The sequence below is a fragment of the Ambystoma mexicanum genome, chromosome 9 (genome assembly GCF_040938575.1).
Source record: "Ambystoma mexicanum isolate Mex_15411 chromosome 9, UKY_AmexF1_1, whole genome shotgun sequence".
Lineage (NCBI taxonomy): Eukaryota > Metazoa > Chordata > Amphibia > Caudata > Ambystomatidae > Ambystoma > Ambystoma mexicanum.
The window spans coordinates 326,430,395-326,456,520 of record NC_090931.1 but is presented as its reverse complement, the minus strand read 5'-3'; the positions used below and the strand labels follow the sequence as shown (position 1 = coordinate 326,456,520).

The following is a 26,126-nucleotide window of genomic DNA, read 5'->3' as shown; positions in this document are numbered from 1 at the left end:
AGTTCTCTGCATGACTCGGATAATCTTAATCTTCACAGTATTGTACTCCTTTTCTTTCTCACATGGATTTAATGTTTCTGCACCACAGTAACATAAATTAATTGGTTCTTCATTACTTCTTTGGGTGGAAGTTTTTGGAGGAGGGATGTGGGTGAGTAGCTTTGGTAGTTCCTCTTTGAAATGGGAGTCTTTGTCTCAAAATGAGGGGGCAAGGGGAGTCTGTCCTGGTGAGGTCCCGCTTGGCTCTACCCCTAAGAAGGGTATCGTGTAGTGTGCTCGCATCACTTGCCTGCCTAACAGGGAAAGCATCCCCCACTCGCACTCTCCCGCGGACAAGTGACTGAATCCTGCAATTCTTCCCACTAGACACAGCCTCAAGGTGTAAGATAAATCGGTCCTTAGGAGGGGTGGGGGGGGGGCAAAATATTACCTAGTGGAAAGTCTGCATAGCCTTGCTTCTCGGGACACAAACTACCTCAGCTTGTTGATGTAGACAGGCCTCCCTTCCTTATCTTTTCTTTGACAACCAGGCCACAGCTCACAAGCAACCCTGCATGCTTCCTTCCCCCATGTTTATGTGCAATGTGTAACTTCATTCCCAGCACAAACACTTTCCTAATGTGAGTGTATTCCTTCAGCTTTGGCAGTAACCTAAAATGGCTGAGCTCCTGCTTTAACGTTGAAGACAAAGTGGCACCTCACGACTCAGTTTTGTAAATAAAACCTAAATGTGTATTGTGTTATTATGGCTTTTGTGGCGATAGAGGTAAAATTCGAGTTTGCTTTGCTCTTCTTGATGGATGCAGCTCAGAAGTAACCTATTGTGTGCGGCCATGTTTCTATGTGGTTTGTGTTTGTCTGTATCCCAAAGGGTACCTTGTGGTCCCAAGGTGCAAGGCAGTATTGGATGGGATTGGTATATTAGTTGGCGGGAGTGGTGTAGTGTTTTTACTTTTGAAGTGTGTTGAGGGGGTGTCCATTTGCCATGCGTTCAGGACTCAGTTGGTATGCATTTTATATTTCGGAAAGTAGATTTTGGGTTTGTTGGTGCTGGAAGCAGGTAATGGAGAGCCTAGTGGTCATGTGGAGCATCTATCTAGTGTGGACAAGCCAATGGCATTGTAGCGGTGCATGTTGAGGACGAGTCCTGAAGCATTCTACTATGTGAGTTTATCCCTGGCAGTGGAATGGGTGCTGTACTTTTTCCTGGAAAAGGGTTTGAAAGGAGTCCTATCTGCATTCCCTTTTAGCTTTATCTGCTCACTACTTCTTTGTTTTTTTATACTTAATGCCCTGGATCGCGGACCTTTCACAGACCTCAATTGAGTGGGAAAGTCTACCATGTGTCATCACATATTCAATTTTCATGGTATTTAAATATGTAGATCAGAAAAGTGTAGACCTGGCACTGTACAAATGTTCTTACTAGAACAGTGTATGTAGTGAAAATACATTGCTACACAGTAAATCATGCATTCATGGGGGTGGGCATCCATCACAGTAGGGAAAGAAACAAATGCTGTTCCAGTGGACAGGGCAAGCATTGCAATACATTGTGTAAAGATGATGCGGTCACCAGGCCCAAACTTTAACCGCTGACATTTTGCAAATACTTTTATGAAGAGATGCACTCTCTTAGAATGGTTGTCAGTGGAGAAATTGGTACTTGCAACCATTCCCCATCATTCAAACATCACAAGTACATTTAACTCTGAAACCCAACTAAATTCCTAAAGGTTATTTTCACATCCACATATGAAATGTACCTTGTCACATAAATCTGGGGAGGTTAGCTTTCTAATTATTAAGGCGCTAAACGAAAAGGTTTTGGATTTGTTCAAATAACCACACTATATATCGGTGCAGGCTTTCACATTGCTGGCTGCTCTGAGCGATTTAGCTCCTGCTTCTACCCTGCGAGAGCCTAGATAGCTTACAACCAACAGTTATCAGGGCTACCTTTGGCTCCCCAGTCTAACCAGTCCTTTACAAACATGCTTGGGTTATATTAAACATTAGTTTGTTTGAGAATAAAGAAGAATTAGAACACATCAAGGACACATTTAAATGTAATAAATCATACATAATAGGCCAAAGGTTAGGTTGCCTCTCCTGTGGAAGTTAGGCTTTCAGTGCACCATGTACTTACTTCTGAATCCTCAGCAGTACCTCACTACTGGGTGATTCCAGACACCCAGGAGCTAGTTTAGGTTCCTGCTCATTGGATTGGATGGAGCGGATGAGTGGATGGAGCGGATGAGTGGATGGAGCGGATGAGTGGATGGAGCGGATGAGTGGATGGAGCGGATGAGTGGATGGAGCGGATGAGTGGATGGAGCGGATGAGTGGATGGAGCGGATGAGTGGATGGAGCGGATGAGTGGATGGAGCGGATGAGTGGATGGAGCGGATGAGTGGATGGAGCGGATGAGTGGATGGAGCGGATGGAGCGGATGGAGCGGATGGAGCGGATGGAGCGGATGGAGCGGATGGAGCGGATGGAGCGGATGGAGCGGATGGAGCGGATGGAGCGGATGGAGCGGATGGAGCGGATGGAGCGGATGGAGCGGATGAGCGGATGGAGTGGACAGCGAGAATGAGTGTACAGAACGGTTGAAGGTATAGAACAGATGAGTGTAGAGATGATTATATGGAACAGCATATTGCTGTTCAATGTTTGTAAAAGCACGAGTGCGGGGAGGGGGCGAGTGCGTAAAACAGGTGAATGCATAGTACATGTGAGGACATTAAGCAGATGGAATACCGGAACGAACGAGTACCAGAGTGAACGGACGTGTTGCGTAGAGTGGATGAGATGTAGAACGAACAAACACAGATTGCATCCAATACTGATGAGTGCATAGAATGGATGAATACGTAGAGCTGCAGAATGCGTAGGGCATAGGACTGACAGGAATGCATGCGTGCGTAGGGCAGACAGAAGTGCATGCGTGGAGCAGACCGGAGTGCATACGGGGGACAAACAGGAGTGCATGCGTGACGCAGACAAGAATACATGCGTGGGGCCGACTGGAGTGCGCGGATCGGACTTGAGCGCGAGGGGCGAGCCGGAATGCATGAGTGCATGGAACGGACCAGAGTGTATGGAGCAGACTGGGATGCATGGAGTGGATAGGAGTGCATAGAACGGACTGGAGCGTATGAGGTCTTCGGCTTCTTCCACCCCGCGGTCCGGTTTTAAGAAGTGTAGGGTGTGTGGGTCCAAGATGTTGCTGACGGGCACGCACAACGCTTGCCTCTGGTGCCTCGGGGAGGACCACGAAACGGATGACTGTGTCAACTGCCAATCGCTCACATTGAAGGCCTTGCAGGAGCGTAAGAAGAAGCTGTCGGTCGCGTTCAACTGGTCTTTCGACGGATGATTCAAGGGGCGACTCTCCGCATCATCGGGAGTCCGGGGGTTCTCGGTCTGGGAGTCGGTCCCACCATTCCTCTGCCTCTTTGAGGCACTCCAGGAAGCGCCATCACAGGTCGCCTTCCTCATCCGAGGACTCTGCCCGTCGGCGGGTGTCCCAACAAGCATTCACCTGCTGAGGAATGGGATTCCTTCCGAAAGGAGATGTTGACGATTTTCCAATTGCATGGCTCTGGTCCGTCCGTGCCGTCGAAAGATGCCGGCCGTGATCGTTCTAGAGATGCTGCTCGTACGCCTTTGGGCTCGAGCGGCCGTCACGACCACCGGGCACCTTCGAGGTCCCGGTCGGACAAGGATGATCTCTCTAGACATGCCAGTTCCAGGTCCCGGTCCTCGACGCCTTCGAGACCGCGAGAACCTGTGAAGTCTTCGAAGAAGACATCGACGCCTGTGGCGCCGAGGTCGTTGACGGACTCTCTCAAGGCTCCGCCTCCAAGGAAGTCATCGATGCCATCGGTGACCAGGCTGTCCAGAATCGCTCGGGGCTCTGCCCTCGAGGCCTGTGTCGACACCGTCGAAGCCGTCAGCGCTGCACTCGACGCCGATTCCATCGACCCTCTCGAGGCGGCTTTGTCAGGGGTACCCCGTGGAACCCCCCAAAAAGGCTCTGGCCAAGGCTAAACATGTCTTTGTTCCTTTTTCTGTACCCTCCTTCCAGCCTCTGGATTACATTTTGGAGGTTGATGAGGGGTCTGAGGAAGGTGAGGTTCCTGATGACCTCCTTTCTGGTCATAACCAACTTGAGGACCTGCGTCAGTCGTTGCACGACGCCAGTGGTCTAGACACCTCTCCGGAGGTGGAGTTTGGTAGGCCTGAGCCTGGCACACATGCCGAGTCCTCATAGCGGCGCCTGATGTCGAGGGTCACGGATTACCTGTGGTGGTCTGCCCCCCCTGGGGATTTTCAGCAGGATGACCTGACTGATATCCTCGACCAAGGTCCACCAACTGACCCGGTGCTGCCATTCCATATGGCCTTGCAGAGAAGGGTGGCTGCGGCTTGGACATCTCCAGAGACTCCCGGCAGTGAGCAAGTCCTTGCCGAAGAAATATCGCCCAGCCAGTGGCAACCCCTGTTACTTGACCACGCACCCTACTCCGGAGAGTTTGGTGGTGCAGGCGGCTACAGCCCCAGCAAAGCAGGCGTCGATAGGGACGACAAACGTTTTGATGGCTGGGTGAAGGTGTTTTCTTCTGGGGGTATGGCGCTTCAGGCTGCTAACTCCGTTTGTGCCTTGTCTTGTTTCATGCACACTCTGTGGAACTGTATCTCCTTAGCGGCTGATCATATTCCCGAATGGGGAGGAATGGGATGGTTTTCTTGCTATTGTTCAGTCAGGTCTGGACATGGTTGATTGCGTCAGCCGGTCCATGGCGGCGAGCACCGTAATACGCAGGTTTGCGTGGTTGCGGAAGTCGGGGTTTGCTCCTGATGTGCAAGCCCGGCTCCTCAACATGCCCTTTGATGGTGAACTTCTTTTTGGCAGCAAGGCTGACGAGAGCCTTGAGAGGTTGCAGACCTCCAAAGCTGCAGCAAAGTCGTTGAGCGCTGCAGTTCGCCAACCTCTGCCTTTTCGTGCTAGGGGACAGCAATGGAAGGGAGGTTCCTTTCCTTATTACTCATCCTTTAGTAAATCGAGAGGAGCTGCCAGTCAAAGGGGCCACTGTAGGAGTCCCAGAGGTGGAAAACGGGGTACTCGAGGTGCCAAGGCCGCTCGGGCAGTTGCCTCTTTGCCCTCAGGTACTGCCGCAGCCGCTTCAGCTCAGTCATGAGGCCATGTCCCATGGTTTGCCGGTTGGGGGAAGGCTGGCGCAGCCTCTTGTAGAGTGGCGTGCCATTACTTCAGATGTGTGGGTTCTGGAGATCATAGCCCACGACTACTGTCTTCCTTTCCGGCAGAGGCCTCACAAAAATCCACCAGGGAATCTCTTTGAAAAGTCTGGATCTGCTCCTTGAACAGGAAATACAATCCCTGCTGGAGAAAGGAGCCATAGAACTGGTGCCTGCAGCGGAGAGGAACAAGGGATGGTATTCCTCTTATTTTTTGATTTCAAAGAAAGCCTGGGGATTGAGACCCATCATGGACTTGCGCTGTTTGAACAAGCTCCTTAGGAAGGACAAGTTCATTCTCAAGTCCTCCAGGCCCTTCAACTTCAGGACTGGTTGGTGTCTCTAGACCTCAAGGACACTTATTTTCATGTGCCGATCCATCCCAAGCACAAGAAGTACCTGAGGTTCACGGTTGGCAACTCGTACTTTCAGTTTCGGGTCCTGCCGTTCGGATTGACCTATGCCCTGAGGGTCTTCACCAAGCTCATGGTGGTGGTGGCAGCGTATCTCAGGAAAGGGGGGGATTCACGTCTACCCCTACCTGGATTGGTTGATCAGTGCGTGCTCTCCCAAGCAAGTCCTGGATCATCTGTCACCTGCCACTCCCTTCACAAGCTGGGCTTCTCCCTCAACTTAAAGAAGTCCCACTTGATGCCAACTCAGCGACTCCAGTACATCAGAGCAGTGCTCGACACGTCCCTGGTGCAGTGTTTTCCTCCCCAGGTGAGGGCTCATCACATTCAGCAGATGGTGCACAAGTTTCAACATGCCCAGATTCTCCCAGCGTTCGAGTTCTTGAGGTTGCTCGGCCTCATGGCATACTGCGTTCTTCTGGTGTCAGAGGCCAGGTTGCGGATGAGATCTCTGCAATGGGCTCTCAAGATGTAGTGGTCACAGTCCTCCGGCAGGATGTCGGACCCCATTCAGGTGCCGCCCTCGGTCACCCAGGAGCTTCTGTGTTGGGCCGTCGAAGGCAATCTGATGAGGGGGGCTCCATTTTGGCTACCCTGGCCGGAGGTGACGATCGTGACGGACGCATTCCTCACGGGATGGGGAGCTCATGCCAACGAGTTGACAGTCGGCGGTCTTTGGTCTCCGTCGGAGTCCAGACTCCATATCAATCTGTTGGAGCTGAGGGCCGTCGGGCTTGCCCTGAAGGCCTTTCTGACGACTGTGCGAGGAAAGAATGTCCTGATTCTGAGGGACAACACAGTGGCCATGCACTACCTCAACAAAAAGCGGGGAGGGGCAGGGTCACTTCCTCTGTGTAGAGAGGCGAAGCAGCTCTGCTTCTGGGCCATCCAACAGGAAATTTCGATCTTGGCAGTTCATCTGGCCGGAGACGAAAACTAGACTGCGGACGCTTTGAGCAGACAGAGCACGATCTGTCACGAGTGGGAGTTGGCTCAGGAGATTCTCCTGGAGATCTTCGCCCTTTGGGGGACCCCTCAAGTGGATCTCTTTGCCTCCAGTGTGAACCTGAAGTGCAAAAGGTTCTGCTCGTGGGAATTTCCTCCTCGAGGAGCCTTAGGAGACGTGTTCGTGGTGGAGTGGTCATTACGCTTTTCCTCCAGTCCCCGTCATCCCGCAAGTGCTGCAGAGGTTACCGAGGTTCGGTTCCTGGATGATACTCATTGCTTCGGCATGGGCCCTGAGGACGTGGTACCCGGACCTTCTGGACTTGTCCATCTGCCCTCCATGTCGTCTTCCCTACTGAGACGATTGCTCTCACGGGAGGGACAGAGGTCAGATCCCCCAACCTTCACGCTTGGCTTCTGAAAGGTTGAGGTATAAGGATTGGGACCTCCCGGAAGACGTGATGGAGGTGTTGCTTTCGGCCAGACGGCCGGCAACAAAGTCCCTGTACCGTTGCCGTTGGAGAAAGTTCTGCGCCTGGTTCAGAGTTAAGAATGTGGGTCCTTTTTCATGTGACATTCCTGTGGTTCTGTCTTTTTTGCTTTCTTTAGCCCACAAGGGCCTGCTAGTGGGTACCACTAAAGGTAACCTGGTGACGCTGTCTATATTTAAACGCTCGTCTGAGGAGTGTTCTTATTTTAAAATCCCTTTAATTTCTCAGTTTCTGAAAGGGCTCACTGATGTGTTCCCTCCGTCACCTTTCCAGGTGCCCGGTTGGGATTTGAACCTTGTTCTCATGTTTCTAATGGGTGCTCCATTTGAGCCTTTGCATTCTTGTCCTTTGAGACTGTTAACCCTTAAAACTGTATTTTTAGTTGCGGTCACTTCCGGTCGCAGAGTGAGTGAGTTACAGGCACTTTCAGTTAAGCCACCCTTAACTGTGTTTCATAAGGGCAGGGTTGTCCTTAGAGTTCGTCCATCGTCCATCCTTTCTTCCGAAAGTGGTGTCGGAATTTCATTTAAGCCAGAAGGTCATTCTTCCGGCATTTTATCCTCCTCCGCATCCTGGTAAGGACGAGGAGAGGCTCCATAGGTTAGATCCTAGTAGAGCTTTACGTTTCTACATTTCACGAAAGTCCCGGGTCAGACTGGACGATCAGCTCTTTATAGGTTACGCTGGAAGGCGTTTGGGACAAGCAGATTTTGTTTAAATGGATTATCTTGGCAATTGCTGAATGTTACCGCTTGGCGGGTAAGGACCTTCCGGTAGGCTTACGGGCCCATTCTACTAGGGGTATCGCTGCCTCTACTGCCCTGCAGAGGGGTGTTCCTATTCGTAACATTTGTGAAGCAGCCACTTGGGCTTCGGTCCATACTTTTGTACGACACTACTCCCTAGATTCTATCCATGGGCAGGATCTGGCCTTTGGCAAGGCGGTCCTTTACTCTGCAATTTGATTGGGCATTCTAAATTTCTATATTCTAAATTCTTTTTCCCTCCTCCATACAATGGTACTGCTTTGGGAGTCTGTCATAGATATGGAATACGTCGGAGGACCCAATCCCCTCGAAGAACAAGTTACTCTCTTACCTGGTAACGTTCTTTCGATGGGATGGTCTGATGACCTTTTCCATATCCCTCCCTCCCTGGCTGCCCCGCTACAGAATTTCTTATGCGATTGCAGCTCACGTTTCCGCAAGGCTTTCTGGGTTCATACTGGCATAAGATTGGTGCCACACGTTCTGGGGAAAAAACTACAACTGAGGCTATGGGCGTCGTGCGTCCTACATATAACATCCGGTGACATTGGCTCGACGGAGGCCCTCGAGGACAGCGTATCGACGCAGTAAGCAGAAAGATTTTCCGAAGCAGCACAGCTGTGGTGAGTACTGTCATAGATATGGGATACGTCGTCGGACCATCCCATCGAAATAACGTTACCAGGTAAGAGTAACTTCTTCTCCAGCATGGGGTCTGGCATGGATTCACATGCTCATGAATATTCCCTGTCATCAGGCTGGGAATCCTCGGTAAAGAAAAAATCTGTTTAATTTTTGAACTGCCTATTTCCTAATAACCAAACACTGGTCTCTGGGTCATACTTCCCCTCCCCCCAGCCAATGACTGCCCGCTACCTAAGCCCCTCCTCTGGTAGCCATCTTCAGATTTTTACCGCACATTCAAGTGTTGGGAGTCCTCTTGAGCTTTTGCTGCCTTTTGCGCTTTTTGAAAGAGTTTACTATATTTTTTTTGGTCAGTCGAGCTTCGCGCTCCATCGATCTACCTTCTGATTAATGGGAACCCCTGTTTTGGGGTCCTTCAGCGCACCTTAAGGGCGAATTTCATCAAGTTTCTACGTGGAGGATTTCAAGGCCTACGCCGCTTGGACATTTTGGAGGAGTAGTATTCGGCTCCCCTTTTCAAGATTTGTTCCGACTTTGGCTTGCAGAATGTCTTCTCGGACGACAAGCATTCCAAGTGTGTCTACTGCCTGTACTCGGACGCAACGCACATGGAAGAGGACTGTGCGTTTTGTCAGGAGATGGTGCCCCGCACGCAGAAGGATTGGCATTAGTGACTCAAGGAGTGTCTACAGGCCAAGGCCCCTGCTCTGGGTGGGTCCCAGCAGACACTGGAGAAGATGCCAGTCATTTCACTGAAACTGTCCGCCCTGGTCGCAGAGAAGACTGGGTTGGGGAGAGCGGCATGAATATCTCCTCAGAGGTGGAGCTTATCGGCCCCAGACCATCCAGGAGTAGCGGTGCATCGAGGGCAGGCCCTACAGCGAGGATTCAGACGAGGGCGGCGTTGAGACCGACGAACAGCAGGGTCTTTGGGGCCTGGGCGACCAGCCTTTGCCACTGGCTCCGCGTTCGCCTCAGTCACCACAGCCACCTCAGCTGCCATCTGGAGATCTCAGCGGACATTCTCTGTTTTGCATACTCTGGTCTCAGAGATCCAGACAAGGATGCCTGTTGCAACGGTGCCCCTTTCAGCACCACCAAGACCGACGGGGGAACCACCTACCAAGAAGACGCCGCAAGGCCAAGAGGAAGACCGTCCTGTTGGTCCCACTCTTGGAGACCTTTGGGACGAGGGGTTGGCCCTCATGAAGAGCCCTTCCATGGCCCAGATGAAGAGGGACCGGTACGAGAAGAAATACAGGGTGCCGGACTCTGCGCCCAAGTGCTTGCGGACCCAGCTGTCGCCAGACTCTCGTTTCGGCAGCAGCCAAGAAGTCTTTGGGCTCCTCCTTCGGCGGCCTCGCCTTCCCTCCCTCCCCCCAACAGTGAGGGGAAGAAGTCGGATGCCATGGGGCGACTAGTTATCTCCTCTGCGGCGACGACCATTAAGGTCGCCAACGCTCTCGCCATTGTGGGCCGCTACGACCAGTAGCTGTGGTTCAAGATCGCTCCCCTCCTGGACTTCCTTCCCGACGACAAGAGGTCAGAAGCTTTGGAGACTCTGCAGCAAGGCTAGGTGGCATCGGATCGTGCCATGACGGTGGCCACGGACATCGCTGACACAGGGTTCTGCCAAATGGGTAACGGTGTCTGCCTTCGTCGACAGGGCTGGCTGAAAGCCACCAATTTTTGTCAGGACGTTCAGTCGAGGGTATTGAACATGCCCTTCTACAGGGACAATTTCTTTGGGAAGGCCGTGGATGAGTCTCTTCAGGCCATCAAAACTAACACGGAGACGGCTCGTGCCTTTGGCACGCTTCAACAGCGACAGCCGTCCTTTCGGATCTCAGGTGGCAAATCCCATGGATCCTCCAAAGGTTTCAGTGGAGGTGCCTCGTCTTACTGTCAACCCTCCCACTCGGCCCAGGAGAAAAACGGGGGCTGTTCCAAGGCCTTTGGAGGAGGACATCGTCATTGCCAGGGTCCACAAGGCGGCCCTTCGATGTCCAAGTAGGATAGAACTGGCCGTGGCATCCGGCCCCCACCCGTGCACCCCGGTATGAGGCTGACTGGCGAACTTCGTCAGTGTGTGGAAGACCATCTCCACCAACCCATGGGTGCTGAATGCTCTCGCTCATGGACACACCCTGGAATTTCAACAGAAGTTTCCCCGAATACCACCCGTGGCCCGGCAGGAAAACCACATCCCTCAACTGCTGCTGGAGGTGCGGGCCATGCTAAGGAAATGCGCAATTGAGCTCGTCCCAAAGAGGCTTGGGGTCTCTGTAGTGTATTCACGTTAATTCCTCGTAAAAAAGACCGGGGGCTGGAAGCCCATTCTCGACCTTTGTCAACTGAACAAACGCACAAAGTCCCAAAAATTCTGGATGTTTACTCTTCAGCACGTGCTCGGACAGCTGGAGGAGGGGGACTCCCTGTTGTCGTGGACTTAGACGATGCATACTTCCCCATTCACAATGGACACCGCAAGTTCCTGTGTTTCGTGGTACAAGGGAAGCACTACCAATTCAAGGCCCTTCCCTTAGGGTTGAAGACGGGGCCAAGGGTCTTCACCAAGGGCCTGGTGCCAGTGTTCGGTTGCGGAAGCACCTCAAGACCTTCCTCTTTTGGGGCGGGGGGGGGACTTCCACCCAAGACCAGTGATGACCCAAAAGAAGAATCATCATCATCCACTTTTCCAGCTTTTCCATGAGAATGACAGAGGAGCAGAAGCAATAATGAGTAAGGGGCCCGGAAGATGGAGGACACCAACCAAGCATATCTGGACATCTTGAGGGGAAAATGGAGCAGGCAGCAGAAAAGTCCCATGACTTTGGCAACGGTGGAGGGGGCCCTAGATGGGTCAAGGAGGAGCAGAGGTGTATTGGTGATGACCCACCACTCTATTAGACAGCATAGACTCTCCTACCTTGAGGTGTTCAGTCAAGGAGGGTAACCTGCTGCCCTGGAAGGAAGTCTAGCAGAAATCACAATAAGAAACAAGGATCCAGGGCTCAGTCAGTATGGGCAAACCTGTAACTGAAATTCAGTAGCCCAGATTCTTGGCAAATCCTCCAGCAAATCGGGTAAGAATTAATTATTGACCTGAGGAAGGAGTCTTGCCTAGATGAGCACATTCACTCATGGACTGGCCTTAGCCAGCTGTCCAATTACACACCAGGCATACACACAAAGATTTTGGCAAACAGCTAACCAGTCTGGCCCTAAAATCACGACACATTCACTGTTCACCAGCACAGTATGTGTTGGTGCTGTCTGGGGCAGGAAACCAACCTACGTCATGCCAAAACACTAGAGAGGGTGCAGGGCTGGGCTCAGAGCAAACCCATGTGTGAACAGTGCCTATTTTAGGCCTGCTTCATGATACCCACAAGAGATGGCTCAGAACCAAATAGCTGAGAGTAGGACTTAAAAAACACATCAGTATCGTAACTACCTTACTGGTACATTTGGCTATGTGGTGGGTTGGAAGGAGGACACCAACTCTGGGCTTCCATTTAAAGTGTTTACTTTTATTAAAAGAAAGCAAAAACTTCTCACTTTGCCTAACAAAAACTAACTAGGGTGCTTGTCAGTAAGTCCAAAAGATTGTAAAGTTTTTTTTATTTTGCAATATAAACAAACTAAACATAACTAGTCAAATATCCAGTAGTAAAACATAACAGAAGTGCACCATCCAACTGGAGAATAGTGTTAGTCAATACAAAATGATCTACTAAAGTCAAGAGACAGGAGAAGAAGAAAGGAAAAATAGAAAGAGGAGAGAAAGTCAGTAAAAGGCCGCAGATAATAGATTAAGAAATTCTAACAACCAGATATACAAATTATGGAGAACATCATACATCAATATATACATGAGAACCATAGAATGTACAGAACAAAGGCATAACAAATCAAAAACAATGGTAATGATCTTCCAGTGACCAGAATTAAAGCATTGGAACTCGCATATCAACCATACATAACGAGGAAGCATCACCAAATATCCCAAAACTTCCCAATGTCTCCTGCTTGTTTATGAATCACTTTTTCATAAGTAGTGGTGGTAAGCAGTTCCTCTACCCAGTCATCAATACAAAAGGAACCACTCGATTTCCAGGATCTTAATATCATTTTCTTTGCAATCATGCAAGCGCGGAGGAGCCAAAGCTTTTTGCAGAATTAAACTTCCTCCTTCAGAGACATATCTCCCAAAATCAGTAAAGAGGCATTCAAAGGGACCGTACAACATAGAACCAAACCCAACCTCTCACAGACACCCTCCCTCCCAGAACGCCTTAGTCTTTGGGCAGTACAATATCAAATGACTGAGGGTGCCTCTTGTGTTCTTACACTTCCAACATAGTTTGTTCTCCAGAAGGTGCCTCTTGAATAATCTTACGGGTGTCCAGTAAGATCTAAAAAGTAAATTTGTTTGTGAGGCCCCAGTCCATACTCATCAGGTGTGTATTACCACAACATTTTCGCCAACAACGCATGTCAACCCCCCCACACCCCCAGTTCTTCAGGCCATATGTCTGGCAACCTCGAGTCCCCTTTACGGCAAGCCTTCAAGACTCCATACATTGTAGCTGCAGGGTGAGAGGCACTTTTGAAGGTCAACAGAGCTGACTAGGCCATGTTCTGATTAGTTAGTTGAGACGCATCCAAACTTGCCATAATAATGCCCTTTAATTTCCTATATTCCGCAAAAGTGCAGTCAGGCATGTTCAATGACCACTTCAATTGTGTGTATGATAACCATTTGCCATCGTAAACCAGATCTTTGAGGTATTTTACTCTGGCTAGAAACCACCCAGGCCAAAATAGGGTTTCCCCTTTGATTTCAGTGCCGGGTTAAACCAAATGGAACATCAGGGAAGAGAAAAGGCTCTGTATTCATGCGTTTAGAAAGATCATGCCAACAGTCTTGCCAAAACTCAGTGGATTAACTCCCTTAGATTTTTTCTTTGTGGTCGTCAATAAAGCTTTGGGATCCAACTGCGACACAGCACTGCACTCCCGGGCTAGGTATACAATCATAAAAGTAAGTCCAAAAGAAAAATCTGTCCGCTGTCCAAACTAATCTAGCCTGACCCTACCACTACAAAACAACCAAGGAAAAGGAAAATGATTCCCTTCTCCTGTGGGCTGGTTTCTCCACAAGTTCACTTAAGTATTCATAGCTAGTTCTTTGTAACTGCTGTCAAGTCATATAGTTCAGTTATTGGGTCCTTCAACTTTTCACCAGTGTCTTTACACACTGGTTCTCCCTTCTTGGCACAATTCTGTTTTTTCTGTTTTTAAGTAAACTTGACTTTTCTTTTTATATCCAATCCATCTGTTGACTAGGACAAAGAGGGCTGTTCCCTTTTTTAATTATCACTTTTCTTATACCCTTGCAACACTGTTTTTACTGGAACTAATAAAAGGGTTCCAGTAATGAGTCTCACTCTCCTTATGCACTTCCAACCCTTGGTCTTTACAGAGACGAGTATAGATGTTCCAGTAATCAATCTCACCCTCTTATGTATTTTCATCCATTGTTCTTTACTGGGATAAGTACGAGGGTTCCAGTAACAATTTTCACACTCCTTGTATACTTCCAGTACTTGGTGCTTACTCGGACGAATATGAATGCTACATTTATTTTTGCCGCCCCCCCCCCCGGTCCCACGCTCTCCCATACCTTTCTGTATTAGGTGATCGCGTGGGCCTGCCGTCCAGACGGGCCTTTGTTGGCGATTGTCAGGTTGACGTCTCGGCTCTTAGCTTCCTCTTTATTCAGCACATTCCGCAGTACCTTAAGGTAAGATGTCTCAGGGTTGTTTAGGGACGCCGAAGTCCACTGGGTTTCGGTCACGCCACCACTTACTCAGTTACACCTGGGACAATGTACCTCTCCCCTTAATCTTCCTCTATTCTTGAGTGCAACATGGTAGGATTCGCATGCCAGCTTTCCTCCAACATCGTAAGAAGTGTGTCCTTGTGTGCTTCAGCTGCGCTCCTACAGCCGATTTGGAACTCCCAGCCTTCTCTCTCTCCCAGATCTCCTCCGATTTATAACACAGCCGCGGGACTTCCCTGGTGGAGCATCAAACTCCTTCTGTGTTCTGCTAGTAATCTGTATTGCTCGAGTGATTTTTTTTTTTTTCTTATCAGTACCACATATGTTTTTCTTTTCAGGTTTTCTCAAAGGTTCTATGTGACCATAACAAATATCTGCTTGTTCCTCATGATTTTTTCTAGCAGGTTTTACTAGTGATGGGAGCGTTGGCTAGGGAGTTCTCATCGGAACATGAGTCCTTGTCCACTAGGAGGGGGGGGTGTTAGTTGGGGAGGGGGGCGTCTCGCCCGGTGAGGTCCCACTGGCCTCTGCCTCTAGGGGAGGGTCTTGGTTAGCGACTTGCCTCTTTAGCTTCACAGGGAATGCACCCCCCAAACCCTTTGGAGAAGTGACTGAATCCTGCAATTCGTCACAGCTAATAATGTGGTCAAACAGGCTGCACCCCGGCTGAAGCCATAACCAAATTATAGCAGTGTAAGGAACGCATGGTGGCAATAGTAAGACCAACACAAGTGACCACAGTTCAAGGGTGTTTATTGAACTTACGACCATCAAATCATAATAATGCAGTCCTAGTGGAGTGTTGTCAAATAAAAAAGGACCTGTACTAAAAAATATTGCCATCATTACCACTAATTTACAAATAATGTGTGGTACTGTTCATGAAAAAAGTGTTCACAAATATGTCGGGATGCTTGGGCCGTTGGCCTCCCTTCCCCAAGTTTTCAGCACAGGGCAAGGCGGGGCACTCTAGCAGAACACACACTCTGGCTTCTGTGACTAGAGGATACAGTTCAATTTCAGCAATTCCAGCCATTGTTTGTCCAGGCCTCTTTGCCTCAAAAGTCTCTTGACTCCAATGGGCCTGTTGTACAAAACAAATGTTCTTTTCATTGCACTGATATTCACTGGTAGAGTGTTCAGCCAGGCTCCGATCCTTTTCACATCAATTAGTCTCCCTCAGCCAGTATCGGCCCAATGTCGATACACTTTACACCATCGAAGACTTTCAAATGTACACAGGATTTATCTTGACCTGTTGTATGACCATTTCGATCTCAGTCTTCCTTTCATAACATAAAGCATCAGTTGCATACCTAACGGAGACTTTGAGTGAGCAACCATGTGGCTCCGGACCACTCTGCATATGGTATCTTTGCTTGAGCTTCTAAAAGTTAATTCAGTCTTGATAGCTTTCAATTATTTGCATCGCTCATGGCAAACTCCTCGCGCACAGTTCTCTTTATACAAAGTTGCCACTTGCAACCTTGGTTTGAAACCAAGCTGGTTTGATATCAGTCTCTCCGACTCACCGGCTGTGCTGTCTTTTCTGACACCGCTTTGTTGTAGGAGCCGAGGACAGTACCACAGTGGCAATGGCTCCTCTCCGCCTGGGTTATCAATGCAGGAGAGCCCTGGGTACTTTCAACACACTGTACAGGTTTGATCAGCCTTCGTTCCTGGTCTTCGGTTTCTTACTTTCCAAGGTTCACGAAAGTAACAGTCTTTAGAATTCAAGGGTACTTCCTTTCTTGTGACCTTCTCTGGTCTCGCCGTCTTTCTCCTTGTATTAAACAGCCATCTTGGAACCGCGATCTCCTCATGTGTTTTGCCTCGCTCACAATGTGCTTGCGTGCTCCGCCTTTTATCTGTGTGGGGAAGTGTAATGAAAGTCAGGAGTTTGTAATGATCCGTAATTACCTGATCTTGCCTGACGGTGTTGGGACAGGTCAGGTATATGCTTCTGGTAGTCCGTTGTTGCTCACAGTGGGCTGTCCGAAAGCAAGTGTTTGTTGGGAAAGGGGGTGGGGGTTGATTTCCTAGGTATCCTACCTGGTAGGATGGGGAAAAGGTGTTATAAGGAAGGGGATACAGCATCTCTCCCTTCAATGTCCCACTTCCCCTCTCCGACCTCTCATCTAGGCGATCCTCCTGCACTGGTCCACCCCCAGGAACTGGATCCAAAAGGGATGGCCGTGTCCTGGCCACCTGGATGACAGATTCCTGGTAACTAGCGGGTGAGACACCTTCAGGTTTCTCACAGCAGCCACCAACTTGCTCCACAACCCTATTGCAGGGTGATGTAATTACCTTGCGGCCAAATGGGATCTTAAAAAAGCCCCTTGGTCCTAAAAGCCGTAAAGGCGGCCTTAGGCAGCAGCACATTAATAAGGGTCGCAGTTGCAAGGGGACTTATGTGGAAGTCCCCCAGACCACAAAAATAAGGTAAATGAAGAAAGGAAAAATTTGAACAGCATAACTTAAACAAATGTAATACTTCCCAATATCCTTCATCTATGATGTGTAATTGGGCAACTTTCTATTAAGCTAGATGAATTTTATCGAAAGATACAAACAATGGCGGTTTCCTACTGCCTTAGGAATACTCAAAATCCTGATAACTGTTAAAAAAAAAAAAGTCCACTATGTCCCTCACCTGTAAAGTGTTATCGGTCAGCATGAAAAGAAGACCTGATTATCTACTGTTATGAATTCAGTGTGCCAGTGATACTGTCTCTTCTTTACAGAAACTTGTGAGAAATGCTGCATTTGGAAATTTCTTTGGAGTCCTGGCCTTGTTCCAGTCCGGCCGTCTATCAAAGGCAAGTTTTCCAGTCCTTTTGGCTTACTTTCCTTTTATCCTATAGATGCTAGCCCTGATGCTCAAGTTGTGTTAATTTGTCAGACACTGTCCTGTGTATCTTCTTGTGAAATCTTTCAAGAACACACTTTGTTGATAATGTGCACACATGTCCAAATGATATTACTTTACTCATTTTGCACTTTGGAAGTCACTTGACAATATTTGGGCAAAATGGCATTGAAACAGTCGCATGATTATTTAAGATGAAATTGATCATTTTTAAAAGCAAAACAAAATCTTTCAAGTATATTTGTGTACTAAAGGAGTCAAAAACCTGCTTTTTTATTAAACCAATTTTAGAAATAGAATTTGACAGCAAATACGGAACAACTGGCTCATCTGTTTTTGCCTTTTATTCCTGCTTTTGACATCAACGTTGTCTCCAGTTGAATGTCAGTGGAATCTTGATTTCTAAATGTGATCATCCACTGAAACGTTCTTGCCTCTTGAATTGTGTATTTTCTGGATAAGAATTTGAATGTTTCTGTATAGTTTCAGTTCTCTCTCCTCCAGTGTGCATATTTACATTTTTTTGCCTCTCATGACTTTTGGTTTATGCAAACAGTTCTAGCAAAAATGGTGTCTCGCAAGCATATTACTTGGATTGTTCGATTTAAGGCTCAAGCCAAGACAATGGACACATACAGGCAATAATGTAAATATTTAGAAGGTATTCATTCTTTATAGTATAAAAATACACAATCAATTCTACAATACACCCACAATGGACAAAAACATTCCATAAACATCAGTACTAATACACGAGTCAGATGTTCTACAAATGTTCATAGAAGTGCAAACCAGCTAATTATTCTACTGTAAAAACTGCCCCATTCTATTTAGAAAACCTAGAAGAATACATTTTCTTTGTTATTGCTCACATACTATTTTTTTATGAAAATTCAAAAATACAAAATTACTATTTACTGTGTGGCCCAGTGGTGAAGGGTTCGCCCCTTCAGCCAAGCAACCGTTTTTTTCTGGACTAGTCTGTTTTGTTCTGGTTCATCAAAGATTGTTTTTAAAACAAAATGTGATGCACTAGAATGAAAAACACTCTGGGATTCGAACTTGGGTAACGTAGCTGAAGGGGCTAACCCTTCACGTCTGGACCACATGAGTCCCTTTTTGAAAGAGCAAGCCAAACACGCCGTGTTAAACCATGCTGGATTGCCTCGTTCACAGGCTAGGCAGTGCTACAAATGCTGTCCTAATACAGCAAAACACCTGTCAACAAAATGATCAAAAAGCAGAAATTTAGAGCAGATTTGCTTCTCATTTTGCATAGGAACGTTTCCCAAAAATGTTTTGAATATATGTATATTAATAAGGTGTAATATCTTAAAACATCTCAATTTTTGAGAGAACTCCTCCTTTGAGTTCTGTGGTGAACTAGGAGGAGGACTCGGACTACATTGGGGTCATAGTTAAGAGATTTATTACAAATATAAGCAAAAAATGCTTACCTAGGCTTATCGCTATCAGGGAAGTATCCTGCCAAGCAAAACCAAAACAAATGGTGCTTGTCAGGTTCAAAGAAACCAAGTCTTCAGTCCGAATCCTAATCAATAACTGGCCCTACCACTTTAGAAAAACACTGGGCAAAAGGGGAGGCTTGGACAATAGCCTCGGTGTCGGCTTCAGCCTGGCCCAATTTGGAGTAGGCTTGCTCAGTCTCAAAGTTGTTTTAATGAACTCTATAATTTCCACAATCTTCAGATAGTCTCTTGGTAGAAATTATAATTCTCCTCTGTAAGGGTTTCACTCTCCCCTTTTAAAAAGAAAAGCGTTTCTTGTCCTTTTCTCAGGCTCTATTTCAAATGTCCAGATCCCTTCATGATTTCTGTGCTAAAACCTCTGTCTCCCACATTCTTGACACTGAGACTTCTTCACAGTCCAGTGATTCTCTTATAGGCGTACTTGTTTCACAATTACGATACTTGACTTGGTGCTTCTGCTTGCTTTTACAGATTCCCCTAGCCTCTTTTTTGGTTAGCTTTGTTGCAGAGCGTTCACCCACTTTTCACCTTCTTCCCTGTAGGAGATATCTGTCCTTAATAGCCTGGTCTGCTAGTCTAGCTCTGGCATACAGTGTTCGTATTTCTTTGACTTAGTTCAGTGGGGTCCATGTTCCATTAGCTTCTTGTACTGTCTCATACTTCTGGAGGCTTTTACCAGCCGTGGCATGCACCTTTCTCCTGTTTTTCCTGGGTCGGTGGTCCGTCCCGCAGGCTTTTGTACGGTTCCTGACTTCGGTCCTCTTGACAGCCAATGTTCCTAATGCTCACCAGCGTCCTTGCGTGTGGGGAGCATTTGCTTCCCTCTGGCTTCTCGCATCTTCAGCAAACACGATTGCCTGATGGAGCTTGGGGATCCAGGCTCTGCTCTCCTTTCTGGTCTCGGCGTCTCTTGTCGGGTGTCCAGCTCATCACTGTTTGCCAGTTGTTGTGCTTCCAAGGAAGACTGTTCTCTTCCTTCCTTTCCGTCTTGCTTGGTCAGTTTGCTCGCCTTGCAGCCTCCAGCTAGCAGGTCTCGCTGCCTGCCCGCCATCACTGGCTCCTCGGCTTGGTATCGCTCCTCCCCTCCAAGACAGCGTTTCCACAGAGGCTCGCCTCTGCATAGCGAAGTTTCTTCTCCCACCGTCAGATTGTCAGCCTTGTGTAGCAGGCTCACCCCCATAGCCCCAAAGGGGGTGGCTCCCATCTGGGGAGACCGGGCGAATTGTCCAGATTCATCACAGATCCCAAAGCCTCATTGCTCAAGGTGTTTTTCTGGCTTCTTCTGAGTATGAGCACCTCTCAGCTTCAGATGTTCACTGGATACATCCTCTCCCTGGGTAAGCGTCTCCCCATCTCTTTAGTTCCAGTGCGCTACACGTTCAGTCTTTGCCAGGCTCTGCTCCATCCTTTCTCAGATGTCCAGATGTGGTCTCCCTCTCAGGATCAAGGTTTTGTGTGGTTTTCTACAACATGGCAATATCCACCCCTTATATGCACAGGCCAGTTTTAGCTGCATTTACAACTTATCTGACAGTTTCCTGTAAACTGCCCTTCCTTTTAAAAGGAAGCCAAATATCTGTGGAAAGTGAAATCCACGCTTTGGATCAAATAGCCTGCTGCCAATTCCGAATCTCCCTTTTTTAACTAGCCTCCATAAGTGGTGGCTCTGTGTGGCTTCTGTCTGAATCCGCAATGACCATGAAACTCAACTAATACTTTAAGACCCTCTGAGAACCCGCATGTCGCTCTGATGTGCAGCCGATGTTCAGATCTCCATCACAGGTAATATTCCTTTTTTAGTTTGTCGTTTCTTCAAGACCACTAGTGGACCCCTATATTCAGAGTTCCAGTCCTTCCCTGCTAGGTTTGCACTTTATAAATACTATAAATTCATAACTTGTCAGGCGGCCTGCTTAAACTTTCCAAATCTTGCATCTGTCTCTTTGGCAAAGTTCATAGAAGGCAGAGCAAGGCCTGTGCTTGCTCTCACTTTGTCACAATGGTTAGAATTAAAATGCAAAAGCCACAAATTCAATTGTTACTGTCTCCAGCATGGGGTCTGGCATGGATTCACATGTTCATGAATATTCCCCGTCAGGCCGGGAATCCTCGGTAAAGGAAAAAATCAGTATCAGTTTAGTTTCTGATCTGTCTTTCTCAGTAGTAACCAATCACTGGTCTCTGGGTCATACTGCCCCAACCAATGACTGCCCTCTCCCTAAGCCCCGCCTCTGGCAGCCATCTTCAGATTTTTACTGCACGCTCAAGTGTTGGGAGTCCTTGTGTTTAGCTCTCGAGCTTTTGCTGCGTTTTCGCGCTTTTTCAAAGAGAATCTCATTTTTCGGTCAAATAGAGCCTCAATCTCCACCATCTCTACATCCGATTAACGGGGATACGTGTCAGATTTTTCTACGCCCCTCAACTGTGAAGATTTCATCGATTTACGCTTCTTGGAGGATTCCAGAAGTTTCTGCGGCCTACCCGAACATGGCCCAGGAGAAAGGGAGCTCGACGCCCGGAAAGAAGTTGGACGCAATGGGACGACGAGTTATCTTGTTGGCGGCAACGACGATTAAGGTGGCCCGCTACGACAAGAAGTTATGGTACAAGATCGTCCCCCTGTTCGACTTCCTACCGGATGACAAGAGGGCCGAGGCCATGGAGCTCTTGCAAGAAGGCGAAGTGGCGTCTGACCACGCCATTACGGTGGCGACGGACATTGCCGACACCGGTTTCCGCCAGCTAGGCAACAGCGTTTGCCTTAGACAACGAGGGTGGCTCAAGGCGACGGATTTCCACCAGGACGTACAAGCTAAGGTTTTGGACATGCCGTTTGACGGGAACAATCTGTTTGGGAAAACAGTGGATGAGTCCCTCCAAGCCATCAAGGCGGACACAGAGACAGCTAAGGCCCTAGGCAACGAAGGTCGTCCTTTCGGAGCACCGGAGGCAAGCAGGGTGCCTCCAAGGGATTTGGCAGTGGCTCCTCTACGTACCGCCAAGCGGCCCGCTCCTCGTCGCAGGAAGCCTATAGAGGACGAGGCAAGTCGGGTGGGCCCCGCCGCCGTCATCGACAGGGAGGCCAAGGCGTCCTCCAAGCAAGATTGAACCGACGGCTGGCGAAGTTCGTCAGCGTGTGGGAGTCCATCTCCACCGACCGTTGGGTGCTGGACGCCCTGGCCCAGGGGCACGCCCTCGAATTTCTAAAAAAGTGCCCCCGCATTCCGCCCGTGGCCAGGAAGGAAAATCACGTCCCTCAACTGCTATTGGAGGTAAGGGCGATGCTCAAAAAAGGTGCCATCGAGCTCGTCCGAAGAGGTTCCGGGGCTCCGGAGTATACTCAAGGGACTTCCTCGTGAAAAAGAAGACAGGAGGTTGGCGCTCCATCCTGGACCTGCGGCGACTGAACAAGTACATCAAGGCACAGAAGTTCGGGATGGTCACCCTCCAGCACATGCTGGGACAGCTGGAGGAGGGCGATTTCCTGTCGTCGTTGGATTTGGAGGATGCGTACTTCCACATCCCCATTCTAAAAGGACACCGAAAGTTCCTCAGGTTCGTGGTCCAAGGACGGCACTACCAGTTGAAGGCCCTCCCGTTCGGATTGAAGTCGGCACCCAGGGTGTTCACCAAGTGCCTTGCACCGGTGGCGGCGCGGCTGCGCCTGCAGGGGATCCACGCCTACCCCTACCTGGACGACTGGCTCATCCGAACAAGGACAAGGGAGCTCGTCGTAGATCACACAGCGAAGACCGTCCAGCTGCTCACGGACCTGGGATTCTCCATCAACTTTCCCAAATCCCACCTGGTCCCGTCGCAAGTCGCACTGTTTCTGGAAGCCAAGCTCGACACAGTGGCGCCTCTGGCCTTGCCGTCGGAGGAAAGGACGAAGGCCATCCTGGGCAAGGTGCAGCATCTGCTGGCCACGGACGTGGCCAGGGTGAAGTCCATCAAGTCCCTCTTCGGGATGATGTCCTCCTGCATATATCTCATGCGCCTGTGCACGCTTTCGATGCGCCCTCTGCAAGAGTTCCTCGACGCCCGCTGGATCCAAGCGACGGGCAGCTTCGAGGGCAGGATCCCGCTCAACGAGACCTTCAAACGAGCGATCCGGTGGTGGGGCACCCGCGCTCCTCTGACAGCGGGCACAGACTTTCAGACCCCATCCCACCAGATAACGGTGACAACAGATGCCTCCCTAGAAGGGTGGGGAGCGCACACCGGACAAATTCACGCGAGAGGCCTTTGGCTCCCGGAGGAGAGGACGCTCCACATCAACATTCTGGAGCTCCGTGCAGTGTTCTGGGCCCTCGGGTCCTTTCTCCTGTCCCTCAAGGGCAAGGTGGTGAGAATCTTCACCGACAACACCACCACAATGTTTTACATCCGGAAGCAGGGAGGAACCAGATCCCCCATCCCTCTCCAAGGAAGCCCAGGATCTGTGGCATTGGGCCGTCGCCCAAGGGATGTTTCTCGTGCCCTTTCATCTGACCGGGATAAAGAACACCACCGCCGACTCACTCAGCAGGGAGCTGCGCTCATGCCACGAGTGGGAACTACGTCAGGATCAAGTGGATCGACTCTTCTGACGATGGGGAAAACCGCAGATCGACCTGTTTGCGATTGCGACAAACTCCAAGTGCCAGAGGTTTGCCAGCAGGTTTCCCCAGCCAAGGAGCATAGGCGATGCTTTCTCGTTCCCCTGGGACGGCCTGTTCCTATATGCGTTCCCTCTGTTGCTGTTGCTGCTCCGACTCGTCAACCAGCTCAAGAGGTCCCGGTGCAGGATGATCCTCGTCGCACCGGCGTGGCCGAGGCAGATCTGGTTCCCGGACCATCTGGACTTGTCAGCATCCCCACCAGTCAAGCTGCCGACGGACGCGGATCTTCTCTCCAGAGGAGGTGCCATACTTCATCACGACCCGGAGTCGCTGAACTTGCAGGCCTGGCTCCTGCAGCACTAGAGTTTGGAGGGTACGATGTCCCGGCTGACTGCAGAGAGGTCCTTGCAAAGGCCAGGGCGTCCTCAACTCTCAAGTGCTACGAACATAAGTGGAAGAGGTTCTGTCTGTCTGGTGCCGTGCACAGATTAACCCTCTACGGATTACGGCACCAAGTGCTGCCGTATCTACTGTCGCTGGCCAAGGCTGGACTGGCTCACGCCTCCATCAAGATACATGTGGCTGTGATCTCCCGATACACCAGAACCACAGGACGGGCGTCCTTGTGCTCCCATCGCCTGGTGAAGGAATTTATGAAGGGACTGTTCGATCGTTCCCGCCGGTGAAGGCCCCTGCCCCGGCGTGGGAGCTGAACGTGGTGCTGACCAGGCTCATGGGGGCGCCATTCAAGCCCCTGCATTTGGCACTGTTGAAGTTCCTGTCGTGGAAGACTGCGTTTCTTGTGGCCATCACCTCCGCACGACGAGTGGGAGAGATCCAGGCCCTAGCCTGCAAGCCTCCATACTTGACTTTTCACGACACGAGGGTGGTGCTGAGGACGCACCCCTCCTTTATGCCCAAGGTGCCGTCAGACTTCCTCCTCAACGAGTCCTTGGTGTTACCTGTTTTCTTTCCGTCGCCTTCGTCACCGGCCGAGAGGACTTTGCACTCGCTGGATGTGGCTAGAGCGCTGAAGTTCTACGTGGACCGCACAAAGAGTTTTCGGAAGACATCACAGCTATTTGTGAACTTTGGACCTGTAAACCAAGGGAAGGCTCTCTCGAAGGCTTCCATTTCCAGATGGCTCTCCGGCTGCATCATGCACTGTCCTCTGCCTGGCTGTCCGAGAGCCCATTCGATCAGAGCTATCGCTGCTACCACAGCGTTCTTGTCTGGTGTGCCCCTGCTGGACATCAGCGGGGCTGCTATGTGGAGGTCGACGCACACCTTCACGAGATTCTACTGCGTCGACCAGGATTCCAGGGAGGAGTCCAGGGTCGGCCAAGTGGTGCTGCGGAACCTGTTCGCCTAAGGTGAGCCGGGTGAGGAGGTAAGAATTGCTTAATGTTGAGTTTTTGATGTAATGCTTAATGTTGAGCCTTTGCCACCTCCCGTTGATTATGCATGTGTGTACTGCTATGTATTGTATTCATGAGCATGTGAATCCATGCCAGACCCCATGCTGGAGAAAGAACAAGTTACTTAACTGTAACTGTTGTTCTCCAGCATGGGTCTGACATGGATTCACATGCGAACCCTCCCTCCTTCCCCTCTGCGGCTCTTCACTTGGTCATACTGCCACTTTGCGTGCTACCAAATCTGAAGATGGCTGCCAGAGGCGGGGCTTAGGGAGAGGGCAGTCATTGGCTGGGGGCAGTATGACCCAGAGACCAGCGATTGGTTACTACTGAGAAAGACAGAGCAGAAACTAAACTGATACTGATTTTTTCTTTACCGAGGATTCCCGGCCTGATGACAGGGAATATTCATGAGCATGTGAATCCATGCCAGACCCATGCTGGAGAACAACAGTTACAGGTAAGTAACTTGTTCCTTCCATGCACCGTTAACTTAGTGCCTTTACTGAAGATATTGCCCAAAATCTGTTCTCTTTGGGAATGGAAGTATCATTGAACTCTGCAATCAAATCAGAAATTCCCCTGCAGAGGAAACAGTGATTTATCTTTGTGTGAGGATTGACCTGCCACGTACAGCTTAGTTTGATCTGGTTACTACCTGTTGCCTAAAGATGCAAGGGTAGGTAACCCTACTATAATATCTTTGATGTTCAACTAAGTGATTGGTATACCTGCTTCACAATCGAGAATCCATGGGGGCCCATGCTTGGCATCTTTATGTGCACAGATAAAGTGGAAGGGAGTGGAGTCTGCAAAATGAGTGCATTGAGGTACTGTGTTGAAATAGTCTCAGAATAGTGGCAATGAGATTTGGACAACCCCAGGCCAAAAACTGATCCTGCAGTATCTTATGTTTTCTGTCATACACAGATGGCTACAAATTAATGTTTTTGCTTTTATAGGAGCCACAAGTTCTCCTACAGACTGTGCAGCTATTACAGGGTTTGGCTGAGCATAGAAACCACCTGAAAGACCTGCCAAGAAAAACTATTGTTGACATTCTCTCCGAGGTATGTAATGGAACGTTGTGTAAATGACCTAGTAGTCCTTTCTATAGTTTATTGCATTCAGCAACTTTATTATTGTGTAAATTAACATGCTGAGCACAGCCGAGCCTGCCTGCTTGTAGGTGGAAGAGGAAGTTACCTTTGTCATGTCGGGTGAATTTCATGTATCGGTTTCAGTACTGGTGTCCTCTGATGGAAACACACTATCTAGCCACTTCGCTATAACTTTGTATAAGGTAATTTGTGACCCCTGAGGCTTATTACCTGCTGCTCCCATTTTCCACATGATGTAATATTGTTTCTG

General features: G+C 49.3%; 1 protein-coding gene across 1 annotated transcript in view; it reads left to right on the top strand.

The window, feature by feature from the left end:
- Positions 1–26,126, top strand: part of MYBBP1A (MYB binding protein 1a) — a 1,153,837-nt gene that overhangs the window by 194,087 nt on the left and 933,624 nt on the right. The window contains exons 4-5 of the mRNA XM_069614733.1: positions 17,122–17,196; positions 25,718–25,825. Of these exons, the coding sequence (XP_069470834.1) occupies positions 17,122–17,196; positions 25,718–25,825 (183 nt within the window). The remainder of the gene's footprint in view (positions 1–17,121; positions 17,197–25,717; positions 25,826–26,126) is intronic.